General features: G+C 43.5%; 1 protein-coding gene across 1 annotated transcript; it reads right to left on the bottom strand.

Moving 5' to 3' along the window:
* Nucleotides 1-903: 903 nt before the first annotated feature.
* Nucleotides 904-16908, bottom strand: klhl18 (kelch-like family member 18). Its single transcript, XM_079488898.1, has 10 exons — nt 16586-16908; nt 10931-11061; nt 10482-10622; nt 8569-8767; nt 6862-7022; nt 6444-6580; nt 5454-5676; nt 5125-5229; nt 4485-4596; nt 904-1301 (listed from the first exon to the last, which is right to left on the bottom strand). Exons 1-10 carry the CDS (start codon nt 16718-16720, stop codon nt 906-908), a joined length of 1740 nt encoding a protein of 579 aa, XP_079345024.1. The 5' UTR covers nt 16721-16908; the 3' UTR covers nt 904-905.
* Nucleotides 16909-27039: the final 10131 nt, after the last annotated feature.

The raw sequence follows: 27039 nt of genomic DNA, 5'->3' as shown, positions 1-27039 counted from the left end.
GCAGATCCACAAGTTCTAAAGGTGGCACGAAGCGACGTGTTTTGAGCTTGTAGATCTGCTACGTGATGCTTTTGAATGTGAATCCTGAAAAGTAACAGTTTTGGACATATAACCTGAGGTTTCCACCCGACAGATTATATTCAATGAGCGTATTGCCCCAAAATTGTTATAAACAACACATTTTAATTGTTGATGTAAGCAGGATCATCCACTCCAAGCCGTGTTCTCATTTAAAAAATATTCCACTTGACATTTGATAACTGCATTACTTCTACTCTCCATCTCATTTCCAAATAACTACAAATATAGTTAATCTTACTGGTATAGTAACTCAGTAATCAGTCATTATACAATAGCAGGTTATGAAATCTATTTTATTTATATATTACTTGGTAATTTACATCGATGCATTAATAACGGCCAATAATAAAACTGCAGAGCACCAGCCAGCCAATCCCCATTGAGCTTTTCACTTACTTCTTTTTTTTTTAACCCATAATCCCATAGGCTTGACCTCTGACCTCATATGGTGCAGTACTTCCTGGCTCAGGGCAAGGATAGTCTAAGAAGGATGAGACGCGAAGACCGTACGGGCGACGCCATGTTGCTTTGGAAGGAAAGAAACATGCGCAGTTGAGACCAGGAAGTTGGACATGCACAACTGCGCATGTTTCTTTCCTTCCAAAGCAACATGGCGTCGCCCGTACGGTCTTCGCATCTCATCCTTCTTAGACTATCCTTGGCTCAGGGTTGACAGTAGTACCTATTCGATCTATAAATCCACACATCAAATGGATCTACACATCTGTTCTCCCAGTCTGTATACTGTCGTAACGAAACGAAACAACACGTTTGATCTTTGACCCGGGTTCACGGGTCAAGGAGGAGGGGGCGGCGTGGGGGTTTTAGGCGGGGTTAAGGGGGATGCACCCCACCCCGACCCCACCCTCATGGCACACCATCGGCGCCATGAACGTCCAGTGGTTCGCCGATTGGCTCTCGGGGTCGTACATCTCCAGGGAGCTGAGGTTGGATTGGCCGTCGTATCCGCCCACGGCGTACAGTCTGGCGGAGGTGGCGACCAGTGACACACGGCTGCGCCGCGTGTTCATGGCAACTAGGTGGCTCCACTGACCGGCCAACGAGCTGTAGACCTCGGCTCCGCTCAGGAAGCCTGATCCGTCGTAGCCTCCAGCCACGTACAGGTGGCTGCCGAGCGCTGCGGCGCCGTGCCGGCAACGCTTGTTGATCATCCCCGAGATGGGATGCCACTGCTCTGTGTGGTGGTTGTAGTGCTCCACCTAGAGGACAGGAGGGACAAGTACGCGCTTTAATGAACGACCATCAATAACGTGTTCCTTCCACGCGCTACGTCCGGCCGGGGAAACTCTCCCCTGTCAGGTGAAAAGAAGCAGCTTGGACTCCTCATGCATAGAAGGAGGCATGAAGTCAGTCCGTTGCCCCCCCAGGTTGGCGGAGGACGTGTAGCACCCAGGATTACATTAGATAATTGACACTGGGTGAAAAAATGGGTTGCAAAATCGTGGGATAAAAAAAAGAGACTAAAAAGCCCGGTCATTGGTCAGTCAAGCCACATAAATTCTACTTATTTGACAACATCGGTATTGGCAGTTATGCAGTCAACGCCGTGTCGCAATTGTAACCACTTTGAACCTGGTGTCCCAATTTTGGGCATGTAGATGGCAGTGGTGGAAAGTAACATGTACTTAACAACAATTGAGGTATTTGTACTTTACTTGTGTTTCCAATTTCTAATACTTTTACTTCTACTCCACAACATCTCAGGGACAAATATTGTACTTTTACTCCACTACATTTATTTGAAAACTTTAGTTAGGCCTACTTTGTGGATTTTGATTATTATTACAAAACATATATTACCCATTTCAACCCTAAATACAGGGTTGGAAAACAATAATACATTTAGGCAATTTTCAAAAGATTTTGATACATCTCTGAAAACTTGAAATGGGACATTCAGTACTTTTACTTCAAGTTAAGTACATTTTGAGGCCAATACCTTTGTACTTTACTCAATTACATTTTAAATTCCAGACTTTTACTTCATCACAGTATTGATATTTTTACTTAAGTAAAACAATTGGGTGAACAAAAAGTGAAAAAAGAACACAATATAAATGGATTGTATTCGATCTGCCTGCTCCTCTATAGAGCGTCGCAGTCCCGCCTCCTACCCTGACCCAGGAAATGAAACCCAATGCATTATTCTCATAGACATTTCGTAAAGTATTTATTTAAAGACGGTTACGCCGCGGACAAAGCCAACTCGAGTCGTGACAACTCATGACAACACAAACAATATTTTGGACCAAACAAATAATTAGAAAGAAGAAAAAAACGGCAGGTTACAACACTTTCTTTGTTGTTTTTCTTCTTTGTAATTATTTGTTTGGTCCAAAATATTGTTTGTGTTGTCATGAGTTGTCACGACTCGAGTTGGCTTTGTCCGCGGCGTAACCGTCTTTAAATAAATACTTTACGAAATGTCTATGAGAATAATGCATTGGGTTTCATTTCCTGGGTCAGGGTAGGAGGCGGGACTGCGACGCTCTATAGAGGCATTTGCATCATGTGGTCTGGGACGACACCTACAGGTTGATAGGTGGTACTGCCCAAAAGGTCAAAATGTAATGTTTCTGGCGGAAGTACCGCTCAAGGAAATGACGTTGACACTTTACAAATCTGTTTACATCTCCGTGAATGAAACAAGTGTTGCAATTGGTCGAAAAAACATTGTATCCGGGGGAAATAAATGTTCCGGCCCGACACTTCCGCCGATACCGTCTCTGCCTTATATTGTGACCAGGCTTTTCTCTTCGCAGATGAGTAAGCCAGATTGGTTGCTTCTAGTTTTATGAACGGTTCCGCAAACGGTTCTCATCAGTCTTCAATTTGGCTCTGCTGTGTCTGTGCATGCATGCAAGCAGCTGTGGTGACGTCACCCCACCTACATGAGTGTGTGGGGTGGATACGCCCACTGGTCTTGGATCAGTAGTAAGCATGCAAACTTCACGCGAGACGGAGAGTCGGAGACGAGTGTAGGCTGGTAGCGAAAACAGCAGCATATCGAACGAACACAAAAGTCCTTAGAAGTGTGGTTTGACCAGTGCTGCAATCCTTTCATGCAAAGGTGGTAGAGCATGTCGACTTTAAGTTAACTTCTCCACAGAAACACAAGGTTAATGTTAGTATCTTATCAATGTATATAATGTATCGTGATTCGTGTCGAGTCTCCGTGTACCACCGCTGCACTGCGGTCAGCTGCGTCAGCTGCGTCACACACTATCTTTTTGCTCGCTCAAAAAAAATCCACTGTCTGTGTGTTTGCACCCTATGGTGGACGGGTCAGCGCTACTAGCAGCCTGTACAGCCAGCAGCCGCAAGAGACAACGGCATGTGCCTGCAGAATACGATCCAAATTATAATTATAATATGCCTAGTTCGGTCTCCAAAGCCTGACAATACACATCCAAATGGACTCGCCCAAGTTGAAATAATAGTTTTCGATTTCTAATAGTGTTGTATAATTATTTTCGACAGAGAAACATACACGTTACTAAAACAACAATAATAATATGGGGGGAAAACAAAGGCAAAAAGGGGGACAACGGAGACAGTGCCTCTTTCAACTGACATCTAATCTACAACAAGCGTTGCCACTACTAAGGCTTGCCCACCTTCCCCTGCTTTCAGGATGCCCAACCGGGCAAGTGCTCATTTGAGAGGGGACACAACCCTCTATAAACAACAAGAGATATCTGTCTAAAAAGCTGAACATGGCCAGAGCACTCCGTCTTCTCTGTGGAATGTAAAATAAGAGCCTTTACCTAAAGGTGCTGTTTTCACTGTTGTACACTTAAAAATATAAAACAGGTGTGAACCCATAGCCATATTTATAGCTATGTAGGTATTTAGCATAACAAATGAGATATGATTTCTTTATTGCACAGCCCCATAAAGTAAAAAAAAAACAATGTTAGGGTTTACTTTTCGGGCAAGTGGGCATGACATAGACAAGTAGAACATGACCTGTACTTGCCCCACGGGCAAGTGCCTTTGAGACCTTACAGTGCGTATTAACAGCGGGCGAGGATCGGCCGACACATCGCCTAATCGCCCAAAAAGATGAATTATTTTTATCTTTTCGGGTGACTCCGCCCACTTTTCGACTATCAGCCGTTCGCATGCTATCGCCGGTAGTTGCCGGGTCCCATAGACAAATAATGTACTTCCGGAAAATTCGTCTGGCTGTCGCCCACTGTTAAAATGTACAGTTAGTGTCAACCCCTGTATTACAAGCTCAAAACGTGTCACGTTGCAATGCGTCTCTAGACATCAGGGTTCACAGCAAATGTCAGTTTGGACACATTGTTTGGACGGTTGTTTAGACAGTGTTGCACCGACAGACAGACACAGACAGACAGACAGACAGACAGACAGACCGTGTTGAAGATCTGTAGACCATCATGTCCGCCAGAGACGAATATCCTCCCGTCAAACACAGTGACCCCGGCGGCACTGCGACTGGCATTCATCTCCGTTACCAGCATCCATCTGAAAGATGGATTCTCATTAATTATGCATTCATAATTATAACAATACATTCATCAATCATAAATTTGGGTTTTAAGAAGTTTTAAGGAGAATAATTTAACTGAAACGACATTGGACAGACAGGACAGCAGAGAGGGAGACAGTGTAGGAGAGAGACAGACAGCTGAGAGAGAGAGAGTGTAGGAGAGACAGACAGTAGGACAGCTGAGAGGGACACAATGTAGGAGAGACAGACAGGACAGCTGAGAGGGAGACACTGTAGGAGAGACAGACAGTAGGACAGCTGAGAGGGACACAATGTAGGAGAGACAGACAGGACAGCTGAGAGGGAGACACTGTAGGAGAGACAGACAGTAGGACAGATGAGACAGACCGTGAAGGAGAGAGACAATTAAACAGCTGAGAGAAAGAGTGTAGGAGAGACAGACAGTAGGACAGCTGAGTGAGAGAGACAGACAGTAGCACAGCAGAAAGACATACAGTGTAGGAGAGTAGGACAGCTGAGAGAGACACACGGTTCTGTCTCACCTGTCTGTTTCTGGTGAATACCATTCCACAGAGCTCAGAGATGACTTCCCATCGTAGCCTCCGCACACGTAGATACGGCCGTCAATCACAGCCGTTCCCATGGCGCTGGGACGGAACGCATGGTTATTGTTTTGGACAGACAGACAGGAAAAGCTGCAACATTTTCCAACCGAACGAGAACTGTTTTTGGTCTGGAAGAGCTCTCTGAAAAGTAGAAGAACTGTGTGTGTGTGTGTGTGTGTGTGTGTGTGTGTGTGGACATTGGCTGGAGTATGCTGCAGCCTTTAGAGGGACAAGACAGATAGACAGACAGACAAACAGACAAGTACCTGCGCTGCGTGTTCATACTGGAAACTCGTGTCCAACTGTCCGTCTCTGGGTTGTATACTTCCACCGTGCTGAGACGCGATTGGCCGTCGTATCCACCGATGGCATACAGCAGCCCGTTGATGACGGCCACGCCCACCCGGCTCCGAGACGTCGTCATTGGCTGACACCGCTCCCAGAAATTGCCAGCGGGATCAAACACTTCAACTACGTTTAACGAATCGCCTGTCATGTACGAGAAGACAAAAAAACTGAAACTGTAAGTGACATAATTAAATCATCATTTAATGTTCTTTTCCCTCCCTGCTCCAAATCAGTAGTTCTCACACTTTCAAGAGTGTGTTAAAAAATAAGCAGCACCACAAATTGATGTGCCACGAGCTTGTATATCTGCTGTTTTTAACAGCCAACGCAAAAATCTAAAATGACACAGATGCTTACCCAGTTTTAACACTAGATGACACTTGAAATTATTGTGGTGGAATAATATTTGTAGTAATAGTAGGCGTAGCAGCAGCAGTAATAGTTAGTAGTTAGGGCTGTCACAGTTACACATTTAAGTTGACGATTAATTGTCACACAAATAAATGCGATTAATGATTGAATTATGTTTTTTGCATTGAACATTGGAACGTTACAATTTGTATTTCTGTTTGTCTTTTAGGCTTCATAAATCACAAATTGCACAGAGCAGATATAGCAAATAGAATATAAATATACAAAGAAATCACTCACATTTAATATTTTCTTCTTTCCAAACAATTTAGAAAACAGTGGAAATAGTTGATCTCCAAGCTTACAACACGTGTTGTTGACGTGAAAAATTTGAAAATGTATGGACATTTTTCAACATGGAAACGGACGATTATGTAAAATGAATTGCGATCATCTCAAATAATTGTGATTAGGCGATTATCTAAGCATAATTGTGATTATCTCAAATAATTGCGATTAGGCTATTATGTGCCTAGTACTAGTAGTAATAGTAGTACCAGAGCTGTTGAGTCCTCCCACGGCATAGATCAGTCCATTAATAGATGTACAGCATCTCTGTCTGGTTTTAAACAACGCTAGATGAGGTCTTCGTTCGGGCATCAGGTGGAAATCTTTTGCTTCATCAACCAGATCCCTGTAACACGTGCACACACACTCAATTTGAATTTGTTTGAATTTTAAATATTTTTAAAAATTATGTATTCATTCAGCTGCACCAGCATCATTAACGTTTACATATTTCAGCTTGTAAAAATGAAAGAGGTCACACGATGCAAAATATGAAACCAACATTGGCTTCTTACATAAATACATTCTATTTTTTTAGCCTTTGCACCCATGCCCTATTGGCGTGCGTGCGCCCATCCTGTTTGTTAAATAATGAATATTAAAATAATCCTAATCGTCTTCATTCACCTGCATTTATGACAGCAGCGAATCAGGTCTTCCTGTTGGACGTGGTCTGACAGGAAGCGAGGTCGACAGAGAGGAAGTCTGATCTTAGACAGGAGCTCGTGCAGGATAAACTGACGCTCGTCTCGTTGATGCCGAACCCACGATAATACTGATTCAAATACCTGGAAAAACACACGCACATATAACACATTACAGTACACACACAAAGCATTCACTGCCTCAAATACCAAGAAATACCCACACACAGTACAGGATAATACATTAAACCAGTGGTTCTCAACCTTCTCAGACCGCGACTCCCCAAAATAATTTGAACTGGGGACTAGTGTTGTAGTACTCGAGTGTTTGACTGGTCTGGAGTCCGGTCTGGAGTCCACATTTTCATTTTCTCAGTCTTGTCTCGGTCCCGCCCTTAAATTTGACTTGGCCTCGACTCTGTCTTGGACCAAGGGATGCAGGACTCCTCCCCCACAGAGTCCACTCGAGTCACTACAATGCAATGAAATAAATATATTATACCCATATTATGAGGATCCCATTCGCATTATAAGATAGCTGTCTGGCCTGCCAACTTGTTCCTCAGCCTTCACACTGAGTTCATCAAAGTGGTACCAACTTGTTCCTCAGCCTTCACACTGAGTTCATCAAAGTGGTACCAACTTGTTCCTCAGCCTTCACACTGAGTTCATCAAAGTGGTACCAACTTGTTCCTCAGCCTTCACACTGAGTTCATCGAAGTGGTACCAACTTGTTCCTCAGCCTTCACACTAGGCATGCCACGGTATGAGATTTTACAGTACGGTACGGTGCCGGTATTGAAAACCTATACCTCAGTATTCCACGGTATTTATATTAAAAAAAAAATAATAAAAAAAGATTGCCCCCCCCCCCCCCCCACCTATGTCTAGTGACTACCCCCACCTCCTTATAAGCCCTTCTTTGTTCCCCAACCTGTAGGCCTACATATCTTATTTATTTATTTTTCGCTTTTTATGATCATTTGAATTTTGTTATTTGTCATGTGACTTGTCATGATTATGAATTGATTACCCAGGACCGAATGGAAACAAGACTGCAAGGACTTTTTTCAGTGATCCCTTTGGACATTGACTGTACCCTATACTGATTACATTTCTGCCAATAAAGTATTCAATCATTGAATCAATAGCTATTCACCACTGTATTTCACTGTACTATGGCTCCCCCTAATGGCCGTTTTGTACCCTGCACGCTGTAATGCAATCTGCGCATGCTCGCAACTGCGTGCCTCTGTGTTGTTGACACTTGACAGTTCACACTTTTAGTTTAGTACATGTGGAAATATGGAATATACAATTGGATCTGGGTGTCTTTCAGCAACACTAACTCAAAGGTAGGAAGCAACTTTTCAATCTACTGCAGCTGTGTGGTGAAAATAAACGTTTTGCCTTAGTCTGGGAGTGGAGTTGCACTGCATGCGCAGCATGCGCCGCCCACCAACGCTGTATTAAAATACCGTAAACTCGGAAATCTCACGGTATCAACACCGTGGCTGTTCCTGTCGCGGTATTACCGAAATTCGGTAAACCGCGGCATGCCTACTTCACACTGAGTTCATCGAAGTGGTACCAACTTGTTCCTCAGCCTTCCCTTCACATTGAGTTCATCCTAAGTGGTACCAACCTGTTCCTCAGCCTTCACATTGAGTTCATCCTAAGTGGTACCAACCTGTTCCTCAGCCTTCACATTGAGTTCGTCGCAGCCCACCAGCTCCAGCACCTCGTCCGTCCTCAGACTAAGGAACTCTTCCGATTGGCTGACGTCCACAAAGTGCTGGTGGATGAAGCGGTTGGCCGAGTCGTACAGCGTGGTGCACATCATGGTTTCTGCGAACTGACGCACTCCCAGGCAGTTCTTAGGGTGCAACCTGCACACACATCATGTATTAATGTGGGTGTATTAACAGTAACATGTATTAACTGACACACTCCCAGGCAGTTTTTAAGCCCTAACCACACCAAAGGGTCAAGACGGTTTTAGCGTTGTCCCTGCGGTGTGATATGTCTTGTTGCACGTTGACCCACGTTGACCCTAGTGATTCAACGCATGGAATTCAATGGCCCAAACCACACCAAAGGGTCAAGACAGTTTTAGCTTTAACTCCTTGCAACCGTTTGGACCCAAGGAGTTGCATGGTGACCCTTTGGTGTGGTTAGGGCTTTAGGGTGCAACCTGCACACACACACACATGTTATTTATTAACACATTCAGTAGGACGTGTACAAATGTCATATCTAATCCAACCGATGGATCCAGTGGACGTGTACACACGTCCTAGCGTTTTATTATCGATATCAAACAAAAAAAGAGTTTTTTTTGCACCATACTCCTTGCTGTTTCGTGCATGCGTGTTGCCGTTCACTTCCTTGTTTACGGCTCAGAAAGAATGCCTCGTATCTCCTAATCTAGGGAGCTCTCCATGGTTTTGACCAGATGGGCATACTTCTGTCTTCATTTCTGACTTAAACAAGCCTCTCGTTTGGAATATTAACGCTTCTAGAGAGACTTTATTTATGACATTGTGAGGTAAAGACGGGAGGGGGGTTGGCTTTCAGAGTAAAAGCTGCCATATCTCCCAGGCAGTTCTTAGGGTGCAACCTGCACACACTTCAGCCAGTGACCCAAAAGAGACATTTTATGTCTCCCTACCGGGACCCAAACTAGTGAAAATAGAAGATCTACAAGTTCACGTGTGCAACGTGGCCAGCAGATTGGCTCCTCGCCCACTCAGGGGCTTGTCCGTTCCGTAGCGCGACCCTCACCCATAGGAATGCAAATTTCTGCCTTTGTCTCAGGGTGTGGGGGCCATCACCTGCACTCACTTGGCAGGTACAACCTCTTTGAAAACCTGTTTAGTGTTTCCGATTGTGCAACCAGAAAATGCAATTGAATAGTGGGAACAACGCTTTGTTCCCACTTGATTTAAGCAATGTCATTACTACTTTCCTACTTTCAATGATTTACGCATCATGTTAAACCAGAGTAGTAGACTAGTAGACAACCTCTCGCCTAAATAGTCTGTCTCCTAGCGATTGAGAGTGATTTAACTGAAGGCCTGAACTATTCAGTTATAGATAATTTCAAGTGCAACCCCCGTCCTCTCATGTTGAGACATCACTACATGCTTGAACACGATTTTGTCATTAGTGGAAATGAGTCACTAATTTGATCAAAATACATACTCATTGATTATGAGATGAAATATACTAACTTTATTAATTATCAAAGGGAAATTGAAGCATTACAACAGCATAATGTGACACATAAATAAAACTACTAGACAAACAGAAAAACAACAGGCACAAGTGGACATAAACACACAAGACCAGAACCATGCAATGCAGTTCTTATGCATTTTCATTATAGTCTGATGGCAGTTGGCATGAAAGAGAGTCTGTACCGCTCCTTATGCAGTAGATCTACAAGCTCACAACACTGTGAGCATGTAGATTTGCTGTTTTCACTGTGTGCAACATTGCATTCATAGAAGAAACGCTAGCTTTGACAACATCCAAATGACTGAAATCATTCGTGGCACGTGAGAACATGAATGAATCCATTGCGTGGTAGCAGTGAGTTACCTGTCCTGTAGGAATGTACAACAGGCATCTTTAACGTTGTGAAGCTGAAGAAAACTGGCTCCGACCAGGAGAGACTGCACGTTCTGCTGGTCGATGGCAACGTGTCCGTTGTACGCAAAGTTAATGAGAGCCTCCAGGGCGCTGTGGAACGACAAGACACGTTTATTTACCACCAAACACATCTACAACTGACCTGAGGTCAGATAAAGGTGAATGAGACTGAGCCTCCAGAGCGCTGTGGACAGTTAACAAACCTTATGTCACTCACTGGCCAGGGCCGGTGCTTCCATACAGGCCACCCAGGCAATGGGCTCTATGCACAGCAGCCATTTTGGAAAGAATGAGCAAGTGGGGATGACCTTTGGGCTCTGAGACCTTATTGTCAACCCTGATCTGGAGTCTGTTTCTATACACTTGGGACTCTGTATGTATACACTGGCGGACCTTACCTGGGGTCCATGCCCTGCATGATGATTTCATCTTGTTTGGACTCCATCATGTCGGTGGTAAACATTGCGTGGAAATACGGGATGGAAGCAGCCAGGACGATCCTATGAGCGCTGAACTTGTGGTCTCCAACCTACAACACAAACACATAGTGTTATGGAACTGTGTGATATTATATGTATATGGATTCTTCCACAACAATAACATTACAATACAAAAACTAAATCATTTGTCTGTATCCTTTAAAACTCCTATTTATACAAAGAAAAAATATATATATCCAATTCATGAGGGTTCACAGAGCTTGCAGATCTACGCCGTCTCTCTCAACTTTTCCTATCTTCTGTCTCTCCTACACCGTCTCCCTCTCAGCTGTCCTACCGTCTGTCTCTCCTACACCGTCTCCCTCTCAGCTGTCCTACTGTCTGTCTCTCCTAAAATGTCTCCCATTCAGCTGTCCTACTGTCTGTCTCTCCTACACCGTCTCCCTCTCAGCTGTCCTACTGTCTGTCTCTCCTACACTGTCTCCCTCTCAGCTGTCCTACTGTCTGTCTCTCCTACACTGTCTCCATCTCAGCTGTCCTACTGTCTGTCTCTCCTACACTGTCTCCCTCTCAGCTGTCCTACTGTCTGTCTCTCCTACACTGTCTCCCTCTCAGCTGTCCTACTGTCTGTCTCTCCTACACTGTCTCCCTCTCAGCTGTCCTACTGTCTGTCTCTCCTACACTGTCTCCCTCTCAGCTGCCCTACGGTCCGTCTCCCATTCAGCTGTCCTACTGTCTGTCTCTCCTACACCGTCTCCCTCTCAGTTGTCCTACTGTCTGTCTCCCATTCAGCTGTCCTACTGTCTGTCTCTCCTACACTGTCTCCCTCTCAGCTGTCCTACTGTCTGTCTCTCCTACACTGTCTCCCTCTCAGCTGTCCTACTGTCTGTCTCTCCTACACTGTCTCCCTCTCAGCTGTCCTACTGTCTGTCTCTCCTACACTGTCTCCCTCTCAGCTGCCCTACGGTCCGTCTCCCATTCAGCTGTCCTACTGTCTGTCTCTCCTACACCGTCTCCCTCTCAGCTGTCCTACTGTCTGTCTCCCATTCAGCTGTCCTACTGTCTGTCTCCCATTCAGCTGTCCTACTGTCTGTCTCCCTCTCAGCTGTCCTACTGTCTGTCTCCCTCTCAGCTGTCCTACTGTCTGTCTCCCATTCAGCTGTCCTACTGTCTGTCTCCCTCTCAGCTGTCCTACTGTCTGTCTCCCATTCAGCTGTCCTAATGTCTGTGTCTCCTACACTGTTTCCCTCTCAGCTGCCCTACTGTCTGTCTCTCCTACACTGTTTCCCTCTCAGCTGTCTGACTCCTGCTGTCTGTCTCTCCTACGTGTCCTACCGTCTGTCTCTCTCTCTGTCCTAGGGCTGGGCAATAAACCAAAGATAAATTTAAACCGAAATGTAGATCCAATAACTGACATAATCCTGATCATGTAGGTTAATAAGTAGATTAATTGAGTTTTTTTGTAATAAGTATTTAAAATGTTGTTATACAGTATATCATGAACTAACTAACTAACATGAAAACTAGGTATGGACAATTAATCGGTCATCACCCAGTATCACCCATCCCTATAAAAAAACTGATTACGGTAACTATTCAGTTCAGTTTCAGCATTTCTGGGGAGCAAAACAATAATACATATGTGTATGTACAACACAAGAAGAACGCCACAATTTGTGCCATGGGTGGCACAATCTCAAAAGTCCAAGGTACAGGACAGGTAGTCAAGCGGAAAAAGGGGACAGGGAGAAGCGTAAAGCTTATAAAGCCCTACTAATACAGCCCCTGGCTAATTTTCCACTAATGAAGTTGTCACAGTGTTTACAGCACACTTCAAGGAAAAGATACATGATTACATGATGAATGTACTGTAGATGGTGTTTTACACACCTTCATACAGAATACCCTACATCACATGTGTGTGGCGGCGGCGGGGTAACTATGTTGTATGAACTGTTGATTTCATCGAGGTAGTCGATGAAGGATATTATCGGGCATTACGACGCCTGAAGGCCTGCCAAAACACATTATCAATCAACTGTAGATTTAGTCAACTATTTAGTCTACAACTAGACTAAAACTTTTCGGATGACTAAAACTCAATCAAAATGTGCTGTCAAAATCAACACTGTTTGATCATGGTTTGTAAAGTAAGACCAGTTGTACTAATGTACTCGAAATCATGTGTAGCAGTTGTACTTGTAATAATTCAACAGGTTGCTATGGAGATTATCCCCAGTGATGTCACAAATAGATAAACCGTGCAGCTTATTATAATGCATCTTTCAGTTGATCACACACACACACACACACACACACACACACACACACACACACACACACACACACACACACACACACACACACACACACACACACACACACACACACACACACACACACACACACACACACACACACACACACACACACACTTTAACATTGAGCTAATAGAGCCTGCCTAAGCTTACCTAGGGGATAAATTGAATCTTGACCATCAGGTCAAAATTCATGTCAGATCCTGTCTTTGTGTCTAGGTGAGACATGACTTTTAGGATCTAAATGTCTCAATAGAAGAGCAGGGAGACAAAATACAACCACCCCAATACAGATTGGACAATTGGGGGGCGGGGTTGGGGGGGAGCAGACCAAGTACAAAGCCAAAGGTCAAGTTTACTAAGTATTGAGGGTTTAAGTGGTTAAATGTCTGAAAACACACATTAACATGAATCCAACATATTAATAGAAAAGATAATTTCGTAGATAAACAAAAGATTGATTATACAATATACACAACACATCAGTGTTGTGTAGTGCTGTCAAACAAGTCTATGAGGCCATCTACGAAATGTATGAAAAAAAGATTAATCTGCAAACACAATTTAATACGATCGCTGCTTCATCTCTCAGCTAAGGCGTCCATGGCCTGAAAAGCGTTGAAGACACCTGAATTTACTAGACCACACACTGTGTGTTGGGAGACCTACAGTAACAATTAACCACAGAAATCCAATTTGGCCGATATGTTGTAATAATATGAACAGAGCAGCTTCAGTAACAACTGTAAGGAAGCAGACATGGGTCAACAAACAGTTAAAAAACACAAACAAAACGCCCCACATTGTGTTCATTTGGGAAGCAGCTTCTTGTATTTATTTAGTTTCAAATGTTCATAAGGAGTGAACTTATCCTGTTAGCAGTGCTGTAAAGTATACTACTTTACTGGAGTATTTCCAATTTTCAATACTTCTAATATTCTTTACAAACATAGCAACAACTCTGGTAAACTGCCCTCCCACTCTGGGTGTTTTGGTGTTGTAGAGCATATCAAAGCTTTCTACAAAAACCTAGGTGTTTGTAAAGATGTTAAACTAGTAATGGTAACAACTGATGATGAGGTACTTCAAAAACGGAGTGCTCTGCAAACCAACAAGGCCACTGGCCAAAGTGGCCATGGCAATATATTCCCTCCAAATTTCTCAGCGACTCTGACTATATAATAGCTCCAATCATCACCCACATAATAAACTCATCAAACATGGACAGTTCCCTCAAGATTTAAAACTTGCTAAAGTAACCCCCCCTGCACAAGAAAGGGAGACAATTAGACCCCGGCAACTACAGCGCTATTTCTATTCTTAGCTCCATCTCGAAAGTGATGGAAAAAATAGTCAGGTGAACAGGTTTAAAAGTATCAAAAAAAATTTTTACAAATTCCAATAAGAACATCCCAAAAGGCTTTCGACACTGTAAACCACTCCACACTGATTAATAAGCAATTGGTTTTGATAGCACATCAGTGATCTGGATGCAATCCTACCTGGAGGAGAGAGAACAGATGGTGGAGGTGAACAGAACAGAACACTGTCCCCCCCCTCCCAGTGAGCTGTGGCGTTCTACAAGGAAGCATACTAGGGAATTTACTGTTCCTAATATATGTAAATGACATGACATCAGCTTGTGACTGCAACTTGTTCCTGTACGCAGATGACCAGTGGTGTCATGCTCGTAGAACGCAGTACCACGCCGTGGGACCAGTAATGTTTTGCCGTGCACGCGCAGGAACGGAACGGAACGGTGCATGTGCGTGCACGCTAGAACCTAGATTCAAGAGAGGACGCACCTAATCAACCTCGTGTCACCAAACTTTCCAAGACGCACAAAGTACCCAGTGGTCTAGGTTTACTGGTGCAACCAGTAAACCTAGACCACTGACCACAGGCCCTCAGCTCTGAACTCGGTAGAATCTGCACCTGGCTCGCTGATAACAAACTTTCTTTACACCTGGGAAAAACTGAATCCATTCTCTTTGGATCAAATAGTAAACTCAGCAAGGCAGACAGCTTCTCAGTTAAAGTGGGTGACAATATTATCACACGAAAAGCTGAAATTACCTACCTAGGTTCCATCCTGGAGGCAAATCTTTCCAGGGATAAAATGGCCACCAACGTAATCAGAAAAGTCACCCAAAGAACAAGATTCCTGTACAGGATCTCCTCACTGGTCAACAAAAACACCTTGAAGACCCTAACAGGAGCCCTTGTACAAAGTGTCTTCGACTATGCATGCACCTCTTGGTACCACAGCCCCTCAAATGCCCTCAAAACAAGGCTCCAGACTTCCCAAAACAAACTGGTCAGGTTACTACTTGGCCATGTTGGCCTCACTCCCCGAACGCACCTCACCCGACCATTTTGATAGGCTGGAATGGCTTAGGGTTGACGACAGAGTACAGCATCTTGCAATGGGTCTGGTTTACAAGATTCGCTGCTACAACACCAAGTCCAAGATACCCATGTACCTGTCTAAATACTTCCTTAATGTCAACAAAGTCCACAATCGCAACACCAGAGGGAGTTCAACTAACCAACTCAGATTCGGCTCAAACAAGAAACAAGATTAAATTAATTTAGCTCCTATGCCACTATAATGTGGAACGCCCTACCAACAGCCATCAAGACATGTCTCCTTCAAAACCGCTCTCGAAGAGTACCTATAGGGACGGCTGCAATTCGAAACTGGCCCCCTCCCCCCACCCCTTTCTTCCCATACTGTACATGTTTTTTTCTCCCCCTGTGTTACTATGATGATTTCCTGAATAATTTTAATAGAAGTGTATATTTGTACGTCTCTAAATGTTCTGATGAGTTGAAAATGGTGGACCCGGTTATAAATAAGTGTACTGCTTTATAATGGATCGTCCACAAAGTAACAGTTTTTGTATTGACTGTGCTTTGGTTTGTACCCATTCTGCATACTGTGAAATAAAAACTTCAATCAATCAAACTCCATATCTCAGATGCAAATATTGTGCTTTTACTCCACTACAATTATGCTTTGCAGATATGAATTATTATATTACAAAAGAACACATTAACAATGTTATCTCTATTTTACACATAGGCTATTTTCAAACATTTTAGTACTTTTACTTTTGGCACTTTTGTACTTTTAATTCACTCAAGTAACATTTTGAACACAGGCATTTCACTTGTAACAGAGTATGTTTATATTATGGTATTGCTACTTTAACTTGAGTCAAACATCTTCCACTACTGCTTAGCTTGTTAGCTTAGCAGCTAGCCTCACACAGACAGACAGTGTTCTGTTTACCTTCAGAGTGACATCACACAGCTTGCCCTGACGTCGGATCTCCTCCATGACGCCGTATCCTCTGGACGGCAGGTCGTGCACGCAGAAATGGACCAGGTCCTCCAGCTCTTCACTGATGGAGTCTCCCATCGTCATTATAACGATACAAACCTAGCCAGTGAAGACCAGTGAAAACCCTGCTAGCCAGCTAGCCACTAACCAGCAGCAACCCGTTCAGCTCACACAACAACTCTGACCAGGAACAAGTAACACTGGTGGCCTGTTACGCCGCCGCTGGTGAGCCGTAGAAGAGTGAAGAGTGATTGCAAAACCGAGCCGGTTCTCGCGGTTGGTAACAGACTTCAATAGGTCACCGAGCCGTGTGTTACATCTGCCGGTTAGACCATGTTCAGGCGGGTTTCAAAATAAAAGTATTACTATTGTCACGTGCTCATGCAAGTATGTGTGCCGTGAAATGCTGTTGCATACTTGAACGCACCAGATAAATATTGTGAAATTAAATAGAGATCTAGCATAACAATATTGATTGATTGATTGATTGATTGATTGATTGAAATATGTATTCACAGTTTGTAGAATGGGTTCATTTCAAACGAAAGGCAAGCCAATACAAAAACTGCTGCGAGGATGAAACCAAAAGCACTATTAAAACTTTTTTACATCAGGGTTCTCCATTTTCAATTCATCAGAAAAGGAAATACAGTTAGTTAAAGAAAGTTAACAGTAGCCTATAAGAAAGTAACAGTAGCCTATATGGAAAAAATGGGGTGTAGACTGTAGAATTTGACTTTTACAGGGCCGGGCCACAGGGCCAGTTTTGAATTGCAGCCGTCCGTACCATGTGTGTGATCTTTGAGAGCTGTTTTGGCTTTTCTGCCTTTATTGATAGTTTCAAGTGAAGATAGACAGGAAGGAGGGAAAGAGAGATGGGGAGAGCCACGCAGCAAATGTCATCACGAATGGGACTCGAACACGCAACGCGCTGTCAGGCCAGAGCCTATTTGTGCCATGCGCCTGGACCGCTAGGCCAGTGGCCGTGGGCGCCACTTTGAGAGCTGTTTTGAAGGAGTCTAGGGATTCACATTTCTTAATGGCTTTTTAATGGCATAGGAGCAAAATTAATTTAATCCCTTGTTTGAGCCGAATCTGGGTTGCACATGGTTTATTGAACTCCCCCTGTTGTGATTGTGGACTTAAGGAAGTATTTTGGCAGGTATACTATGGGTATCTTAGTGGTGAATCAATAAAGACCAGGCCCATTGCAAGTTGCTGTACTCTGTCGTCAACCCTAAGCCATTCCAGCCTATCAAAATGGACAGGGGTGAGGTGGGTTTTGAGAGTACGGCCAAGTAGTAACCTGACCAGTTTGTTTTGGGAAGTCTGGAGCCTTGTTTTAAGGTCCTTTGAGATGCTGTGGTACCATAGCCTGGCGCAGCCAGACTTCATCCGCCCCTATTGCATATGATATGCCCCGAATATCTCACGCAGCGCAGCGCAGTGTTATATTAGTATCGCAACACAAGGCCAGTGGTACCATGAGGTGCATGTATTGTCGAAGAAACCTTGAGGGCTCCTGTTATAAGGTCTTCAAGGTGTTATAGTGAGGAGATCCTGTACAGGAATATCTTGTTCCTTTGGTTGACTTTTTTGATTACATTGGTGGCCATTTTATCACAGGAAAGATTTGCCTCTAGGATGGAACCTATAGGTAGGTAATTTAATATTTTCGTGTGATAATAATATTGTCACCCACTTTAACTGAGAAACTGTCGGCTTTGCTGAGATTACTATTACTATGACTATGAAAGCACGTCATCATCCATGCATTATAACCAACATAATGCCAACGTCTTTTTGGCCAGGACCCGTAGCTTAGAGAGAGTATGTGCATGCGTGCGTGCGTGCGTGCGTGCGTGTGCGTGTGACCCGAAGGCCATCCCAATTAGCTGACTGCTAAGGGTGAATGGCCCGGCTGCTCAACAGTGACCTATTGACCACAATCATCTGCAGGGGTCAATGGGTCAGGCTCCAAAAAGACATACACACACATTGGAGTGGCGTGCACCGCTCAAAAAACGGTGCTCTCTGCTGTTTGTTTTTTCCTTTGAATTTGCTTCTGTAGTAGGCTAACTCTGATGACCCCTAAGCCAGGGTTTCGGACCCCCTGTTGAAGACTCATGCTTTATTATCTATTTTTATTTTATTCCAGTTTGATTTGAGTTATTCGCACTCTCTGCAGGCAAAAACAACTCAGGTCGTCCTTCACTGATGGATTTAATGGCTCTCAATAATTCCATTATAGTCGCCAGTCAGGTCTTCGTTGGGATTCCTGACAAAGACCCATAAGGGTCAAAACGTTGATTATTCTCTTAAAATAGTTGGGAGCTCTAGAATGGTGTGCCGACATCCTACCTTCTTACTCCCCATCCCTCTCTCCCCATTTCCTGTCAACCTACTGTACTATCACATAAATAGCCCCCCAAAAAAACAAAAACAACCAAACACAAACAACAAAGCAACAAAAAAACACAAAAAATAACAAAATAAAAATGCAAATAATAAATCCAAATAAAAAACACATAGGCCTATAAGGTCTTGACATAACATTACATATTCAGAAGTGAGACTGAGAACTCATGACAGCAGCATTCTGGAGCAGACCCAGCAGTGAGACAGTTCCCCTTTCTGCCACTAGGGGTCACAAGCGCACAGCATCTGGATATCATCTAATTCAATTCAATTCAGAGCACTAGCTGATGAGAACCCATAGAGGTGGAAGTGCTGCACAAAGTATTCTTTTTTTTGTATTATTATTTTTATCCCACGAATTTGCAACCCATTTTTTTCACCCAGTGTCAATTATCTAACATAAATCTGGGCGCTACACTTCCTCTGCCAACCTGGGGGGGCAGCGGACTGACCTCATGCTTCCTTCTATGCATGCGTAGTCCAAGCTGCTTCTTTTCACCTGACAGGGGAGAGTTTCCCCGGCCAGACGTAGCGTGTGGAAGGAACACGTTATTCAATTCAATTCAATTCAATTTTATTTAAGTGTCAAAACACAACTAGTCTCATGACACTTTACATATAAAGCAGAAAACCAACAAAGATCCACCCAGAGCAAGCAAAATTGCGACAGTGGTAACGAAAAACTCCCCTTTAGGAAGAAACGTCAGGCAGAACCCGACTCTAGGGTGGGCGGCCATCTGCCTCGACCGTGTCGGGGGAAAGGGGGCGGGGAGAGGGGAATAGAAATAAAGAAAATAGAATAAAGATAGACAGGGAAAGAGATGCAGGCAAATAGTAGTAGTAGCAAGTAGTAGCAGTACAATAATGAATGTAATAGTGTAGGATAATATAATATGGTATAGCAATGTTGTCGGATAATAATAATAATATATAATGTATAAGAATATTGAGATATATAGTGTAGTGGTAAAAATATGATAGCATTCCATGGTCGTGCTCTGTGAGGAGGCCGGGTCCACGGTCACACTTTTGGTGGGCGAGGGGCCTGGCATCAGGTCCAGGTCGTGCTCTGTGAGGAGGCCGGGTCCACGGTCACACTTTTGGTGGGCGAGGGGCCTGGCGTCAGGTCCAGGTCGTGCTCTGTGAGGAGGCCGGGTCCACGGTCACACTTCTGATGGGCTCCATGAAGAGGCCTGGTCCACGCCGGTCACACTCGGCAGTCAGTTTGGTGTTCATATTAGGTCCACGGAATTGCGAAGTGGAAGACTCCGGGGAGTGGCTCTTATAGGCCTTAGGCCTTACTGGAGCGGCGCCTATATACATTGATTATTTCAAGCACTACTGGGAGACAAACCCACGGTGTACAATTTAGGCATTTAGCAGACGCACAACAAAGGTGCAGGGTTTGGTGGAAGGTTCCCCTTACTCAGTTCTCACCCTTTTTACTTTGTCGGGTGGCCGAGTACTGAAGACAAGTCTAGCTATAGGCTTTGTCGTAGAGAAAGGTTTTCAATCTAGTCTTAAATGTGCAGAGTGTGTCAGCCCCACGGACCGAAGCCGGGAGAAGGTTCCACAGCTGAGGTGCCATGGGACTTAAACCAAACGCCCTGCCTCCTATTGTAACTTTTGATATTTCTGGGACAGTAAGCATTTTTGCATACTGTGAACGCACTGGTGTTCTATTTGGATATAGGGATCGATGAGTAACTTTTGCAATATTACGAAGGTGAAAAAAGGCAGTCTTTGAGATTTGTTTGATGTGGGATTTGAAGGACATATCTTGGTCAAAGGTAACTCCCAGATTCTTTACAGTGGCCTTGGAGGCCAAGGTAATGCCATCTAGGGTAAAGTTATCGTCAGCTAGTTTGTCTCTTAGGGGCTTATAAGGTTAATAAAAGCTTTTCCAGAGAAACCTAAACTTGTGTTCAAACGAGCTCCCAACTTGGTTTGATTGATTGATTGAAGTATTTATTAACAGTTTGCCAAATTACAGTACATTTCAAGTCAACTGTGAGTGGACGACACACGACACCATAAAGTATTACACTAATTACATTAAGGTCCACCATTTTCAATTCATCATAACATTTAGAGACGTACAAATTAACTTCTTGACTTCTATATAGCCAAAAAACAGGAAATCATCATGGGGAGGAGGTAAAAAGGGAAAAAGTCAGATTTTGGTACTCGGAGTGTTAACAATTTCCCTACTGTACCGGATGGAAACTATAGATGTGGCAACTGTGTGCAACGCACATACACAAAGAAATGCAAGGTTTTTGCCTTTCGGTCATCCTCACACCGGCCGGGATATATCCATACGTGGTGCGATTCCATGTAGCACCACGCATGGAGTGTTGGTATTGAGAAGGTTGAAAAAACACCCAGAGGTGGTGATCTTAAAAGGTTACTTCTCCAACGTGAAACTCATTGGATTTATTTCCTCAATACCACGTCTCCTGATGGTCTAAATGAGGAATTTGATATAAAGCCTTTCCTTTAGGATAAGGTTCATTAGTTTCTTGTTTTTTCTGTTCCCTTATTGGCTTATTGGGACATAGATTTATTTTTAGGCTTGTCTCCCATACCCAGCGGTGGTCTAGCTCTAGGGGGTAGCCTACCTGTTCCCCAGTGCAGAAGATCCCCGGTTCAAAGCTCACCAGGCACACTAACAAAAACCCTATCATGGATAGGCCTATACACATTTTGTCATGTTGGATGTCCTTTTAATCTGTATGTGTTTTTAATCATTATCATCAATCATGACTTTTACTCTCAGATGAACTTGATTTTCTATTGATGTTTTGTTTTAAGTGTGTAAAGTTTTTCTGCTCAGGTAAATTCTGCTCTGATGGGTGGAATGACAGGTTATAGCCCTGGGATTGGTCTATAGGTTGCTGTGCTCCTTCCCACTCCCAGGTGTTATACATGCTCATTAATCAATGATTTTTGTATATATTTGCTCTTTCTTCTGTCATCATAATATTTGCCTGATGAAGACATAGTAGGTCGAAACGTTGCAATTTGTTGCCTCTAAATAAAGTAAGTCTCGGAGCTCTAGAAACTAGTGTGCGGATGTTCTTTCTCTTCCTTGGTGTTTGCCTGACATCCAGCACCTGGCCTAAATATAGGCATTGAGATGTGCACACAATCTTCATAAAGAAGCCCATAGAGATTTCATAGAGATGAAACGGGGACCCCTACTTATATTATACACTTGTTGCAGATTCAACTTTTCATACTGCCCTACAAAGCCAAAGTGCAGTAACTATGATTTTGGACACTTATTTGTGTATCACACAGTGGTGGAAAAAGTACTCACATGTTTTACTTAAGTAAAAGTATCAATACTGCAATATAGAAATACTCTGTTAAAAGAAATTCAAAATGTATTTGAGTAAAAGTACATTGTATTAGTATTGGAACTACAATATAAAGTGCCAAGTAATCATTATGAAAAATGTCCCTTTTCAAGTTTTCAAATGTATACAAATATTTTGAAAATAGCAGATCTACAAGTTCATCACTGCTTTGTGGTCCTGATGGCACCATCGGTCCAAGACTTTCAGCTCTCACTGGACCGCAGATTTGCACAATACTGTTAATATGACATGAGGTTCTATGAAGTAACAATGTAATTCTTGGGTGCCGTGGATGAAAATGTTATTTACAGGGGTTGTTCGTTCGTGTAGGGCTACACATCAGGCAATGGCCATCAGCCAAGAAGTGGTATGGTCATCTACTGTATAGTTCAATTAGGCCGCTAACTCTATGTGGTGATTTGAAGGTTGTCGATGTGTTCAACAGTCTGGTTTTCTGCATTCACAGAGGTCAGTGGCAGACACTCCAATCATAATGCAGATAGAGTTCGATATAGTTAGCTACTCCAGAGCGAAGTCTGTTGAGGTTGACCCAGGCATTCTGTGGTAAGTCGCAGGAGTGTTGATGAACTTCCTCAACGTGGATGTTGAATTGGACCATTGATTATTCCAGCAGTCAAGGATCCATCCAGGGTGTGGAGGGCTCGTGGTAGCCTCGATGGAGAAGTGTCTGCGTTTGTATATTCAGAAGGTGGGGGGGATCAGGCTTGATGGCTCTGCATTCTTGCAGGCCAGCTTCAAGGTCAGGAATTTCGCTCTGGTGGTGGGATGCCAGACAGTACGGGGAGGAACACGCCAGGGGTTGATGGTAAGGCACCACTGATTAGCCTCATGGTGGTGTTGAGCACAACATCAGTAGAGGCTGTATGCCTGTATGGCTGCTGTGACTCCATGCAGCGGCGGCATACTCAGCCATGTATGCAAGGCAAGGGAGATGTGCAGGGTGGTGAAGTTTGCACAATTTACAGGTGTGACCTGAGACAAACATTTTGAGAACCACTGCTCTGCCACTGATCTATAGAGATTCACAGAGTCCTTCTGAGTTTGTTCCATTTGTCTGGGCCTTGCATAGAATATGAAAGCAGTCTTTTCTTGTTCACTGTGTCTGTGAGCGTGCTTGATATCCCAGAGTTTGTGTTTCTAAAAATGAAGTTCAATACAATGGGAGCTTGCCACACCTTATACATTTAAAATCCTGCTGTGGGCGCTGGGGACGTGTTCTCTCCTCCATGTCATCAGTGCCCATACCGTGGGGGAGTTGGCGAAGGGGCCTTTCTGTGTGAGGTGATGTTCTCCTCGTGTCCTCTAGAGTCTAGGCTATAGGTACGCTCACAAAAACATGCAGTAATCCTGGTCTGTAAGGTTCGGGGGGCCTGATCGTGTGGTCATCCACCCAGCCCGGTACCGAGTCACAGATGCCACACCACTAAATGACGACAAACAAATTGACTATTTAGAAGATATGACAGTGGAAATGAATGAAAGTGACTTTGCCATGTATGTGCAGGCTTCTAAAAGTAAAAAGATATGCTTAATTTTTTCTTCATGTATGCCCCCCATGACGTGGAGCCCCTCACTTCACACAAGTGTGATTTTATTCATATAAAATACAGTGATGAGTGTGAAAGCGTAAAGCACTGTGACAGACTGCTTCGAGAGGCTTGAATGGAAAGTGAAGTATATATGCACAGAACAACACCATAACCAAAGACAGACATAAGCTTAAGATATAAGATATATGATATAAGACATACAGCTTGCACAATGTTTTAGTTTAGTTTTTTTCTGTTAGAAAGGAGTATGCTTCACCTGTCTGGGCCATATCATTGGGATACAAAGCCGTCCCTACTCCGGAGGTGAGAGGAGGCCACTCAAAGAGAACTCACAGGACTTCTGAGAGACAGGACCATACCAGTGCAATGATCCAGAGCCTGTCTACACGAATCGCTACAATCTAAGACACTCACACAATCTGCCAAGAGCATATATAAGCTTTACTAGAAGGAATAGAAACCTTTTATTGAGAAGAAAACACATGCATTTAATTCCACCATAAACTATAAACTATAAACTAATTGCAGTCGCTGTACCGCACTGTTGTGACGAAAAGAGAGTTGAGCCAGAAGGCAAAGCTCTCCGTCTACCGAGCAATCTTCGTTCCTACTCTCACCTATGGTCATGAAGTGTGGGTCATGACCGAAAGAATAAGGTTGCGAATACAAGCGGCCGAAATGAGTTTTCTTCGACGGGTGGCTGGCATCTCCCTTAGAGATAGGGAAGTTAGAGAAGTTCAGTCACACGAGAGAGACTCGGAGTAGAACCGCTGGTCCTTCGCCTGGAAAGGAGCCAGCTGAGGTGGCATCTGGTTAGGAGGCGCCAGAGAGGCATCCTAACCAGATGCCACCTCAGCTGGCATCTGGTTAGGGAGGTCCTCGACGCACGTCCCACTGGGAGGAGACCCCGGGGCAGACCAAGGCGCAGTTGGAGGAAACACATCGACTCACTGGCCTTGGAACGTCTCGGAATCCCCCAGGAGGAAGTCACTAATGTTGCTCTGGAGAGGGAAGTCTGGAGCACTCTGGTGGAGCTGTTGCCCCCGCGACCCGACTACGGATAAGAGGTTGAAGATGGATGGATGGAATGGATGGATAAACTATACTAAAACATGTTACAATTTCATGTTACTATTTCCATTTCTTTTTACTCTGTAAACCATCTTTGTAGGAAATTGTCATTTGTCAACAACTTTTAATTCAAGTTTTTGTATTCAGCATACAGAGAAGGGTTCTTAAACAGGGAAATATACAGTAGTCTACATAGGCTATGCTTTGTTACGATGTTTGATTTTTTTTAAATATTTTGCAGTCCTCTTCAATTTGTAGGAAATAATTCACACTGTTATGCAATGATATTTTCTAATAAAACTTGAATACGGGTACTCGAATAGTAATACTAGAGAACATTTGGCCACAATCCTCCCTCGATGAGAGTGTTACCTTAAAAAAGTCAAATACAAAAGGAGTCAAACACAAGGAAGGTTTCCCTGAGTTTAGCTGTGATTGTGCAGGATGAGACCTTAAACACAGTGGATCCTTTCAGTTCAGCTTCACAATGATGCATCCCATGAGACTGTGTACAGTGCGCACGCACGCACGCGCGCACGCGCGCACGCACACACGCACACACACACACACACACAGCAAGAGGCTTTCTCCAGCTGACTATGTGTTGTATGACATTGATTTGTTTTAACAGTTTATTAATAATAATAATAATAATAATAATAACTAGAAATGCACTGTCGAGATGCCAACTTGCGCCTTGCACACAAGTAGGCCATACATGACCTACTTGTACGCGCAGGTACTGCTACTAACTAATGTCTATTACAACTTCTGTTCTAAATTCTTTAGACCCGTTATTGACTTTATACCAACCTTGAAACGTACGTCACCATCAACAGCCATTAAGGGTGGTTCTTACGCATGCACGCACGCACGCACGCCTCCTGGTGGTGCTATAATAGGCCAATGTGAAAAGAGTGCCATTTCTTCTTCCGCCTTGGATGGCAATTGGATGCATTTGAGGCATTATCTCACCAGCTAAACATTTCCCAACAAACTCCACAGAGAAGGCGTCTTTATGTAGTTTACTGGTCAATTTGTGAAACTGTAACAACAAAATACAAACATTTCCAAATTACTGTTACTGCAAACAACATGAAACAACATAAAATAAACGTATTACTCACAAACATTGCTTTAGCCCAAGAGAGGACACAAACAGCAGTACACTGGAGCTGAAGACATTTGACTGACTGCTGGCAGCACAGCTGAAATATATATTGTATCTAATTGCAAGCACAAGGTAGTCAAGAAAATAAGAAACCCTGGGGTACCACAGGGTGGTGCTGTTTCACAGAATAATTAAACATGAGTCACATGACCACTACACTGTGGGGGCAGAACAGTGTGGCGCTATAACAGGCCAATGTGAAAAGGGCAGGATATATTCCTCAGCCTAGTGCGTTCATGATTTGAGGCTTTTTGTTCAAAACGGGCCAATCCTGGAAACTTTGAAAGCCATAGCCAATTATAGAATGGAATATGAAATATCGGACAGATCCGTCTTGAACACATGACTATAGAGATACTGTGTAACGATTTGCGGGATGTTTGGACAGAATCGGTTTAGGTATAGTTTTACTGAGGTTAGGTTTTGGTATAGTTTTACTGAGGTTAGGTTTAGGTATAGTTTTACTGAGGTTATAGGTTTATGGTTACGGTGGTCATGAGCAGTTGAGACGAAAAACAGTTTAAGTCCAAATTTTATTCTGACCTCTCCACGAAAAGGCCTAGGTGTCCTTTCTCGCCCCTCTAGTGGCGAAAAATAAAACTTCTGGGAACTCAGCTGTCCTGACCCCATATCCATCATTTATACATTATGCATAATTAGTGTGGACTTAAACTGTTATTCAGATATTCACAGTAGCCTATTATGCTTTGTTACAACGTTTGATTTATTTTTTATGTTATCTTAGAGTCGTCAATTTGTAATACTGTATGTTATCCAATGATGTTTTCTAATAAAACATGAATGTCGAAT

This window comes from Electrona antarctica (assembly GCF_951216825.1).
Source record: "Electrona antarctica genome assembly, chromosome: 19".
In the NCBI taxonomy this organism is placed as follows: Eukaryota; Metazoa; Chordata; class Actinopteri; order Myctophiformes; family Myctophidae; genus Electrona; species Electrona antarctica.
The sequence above is the reverse complement of the archived record's forward strand: the minus strand, read 5'-3'. Positions and strand labels throughout refer to the sequence as shown.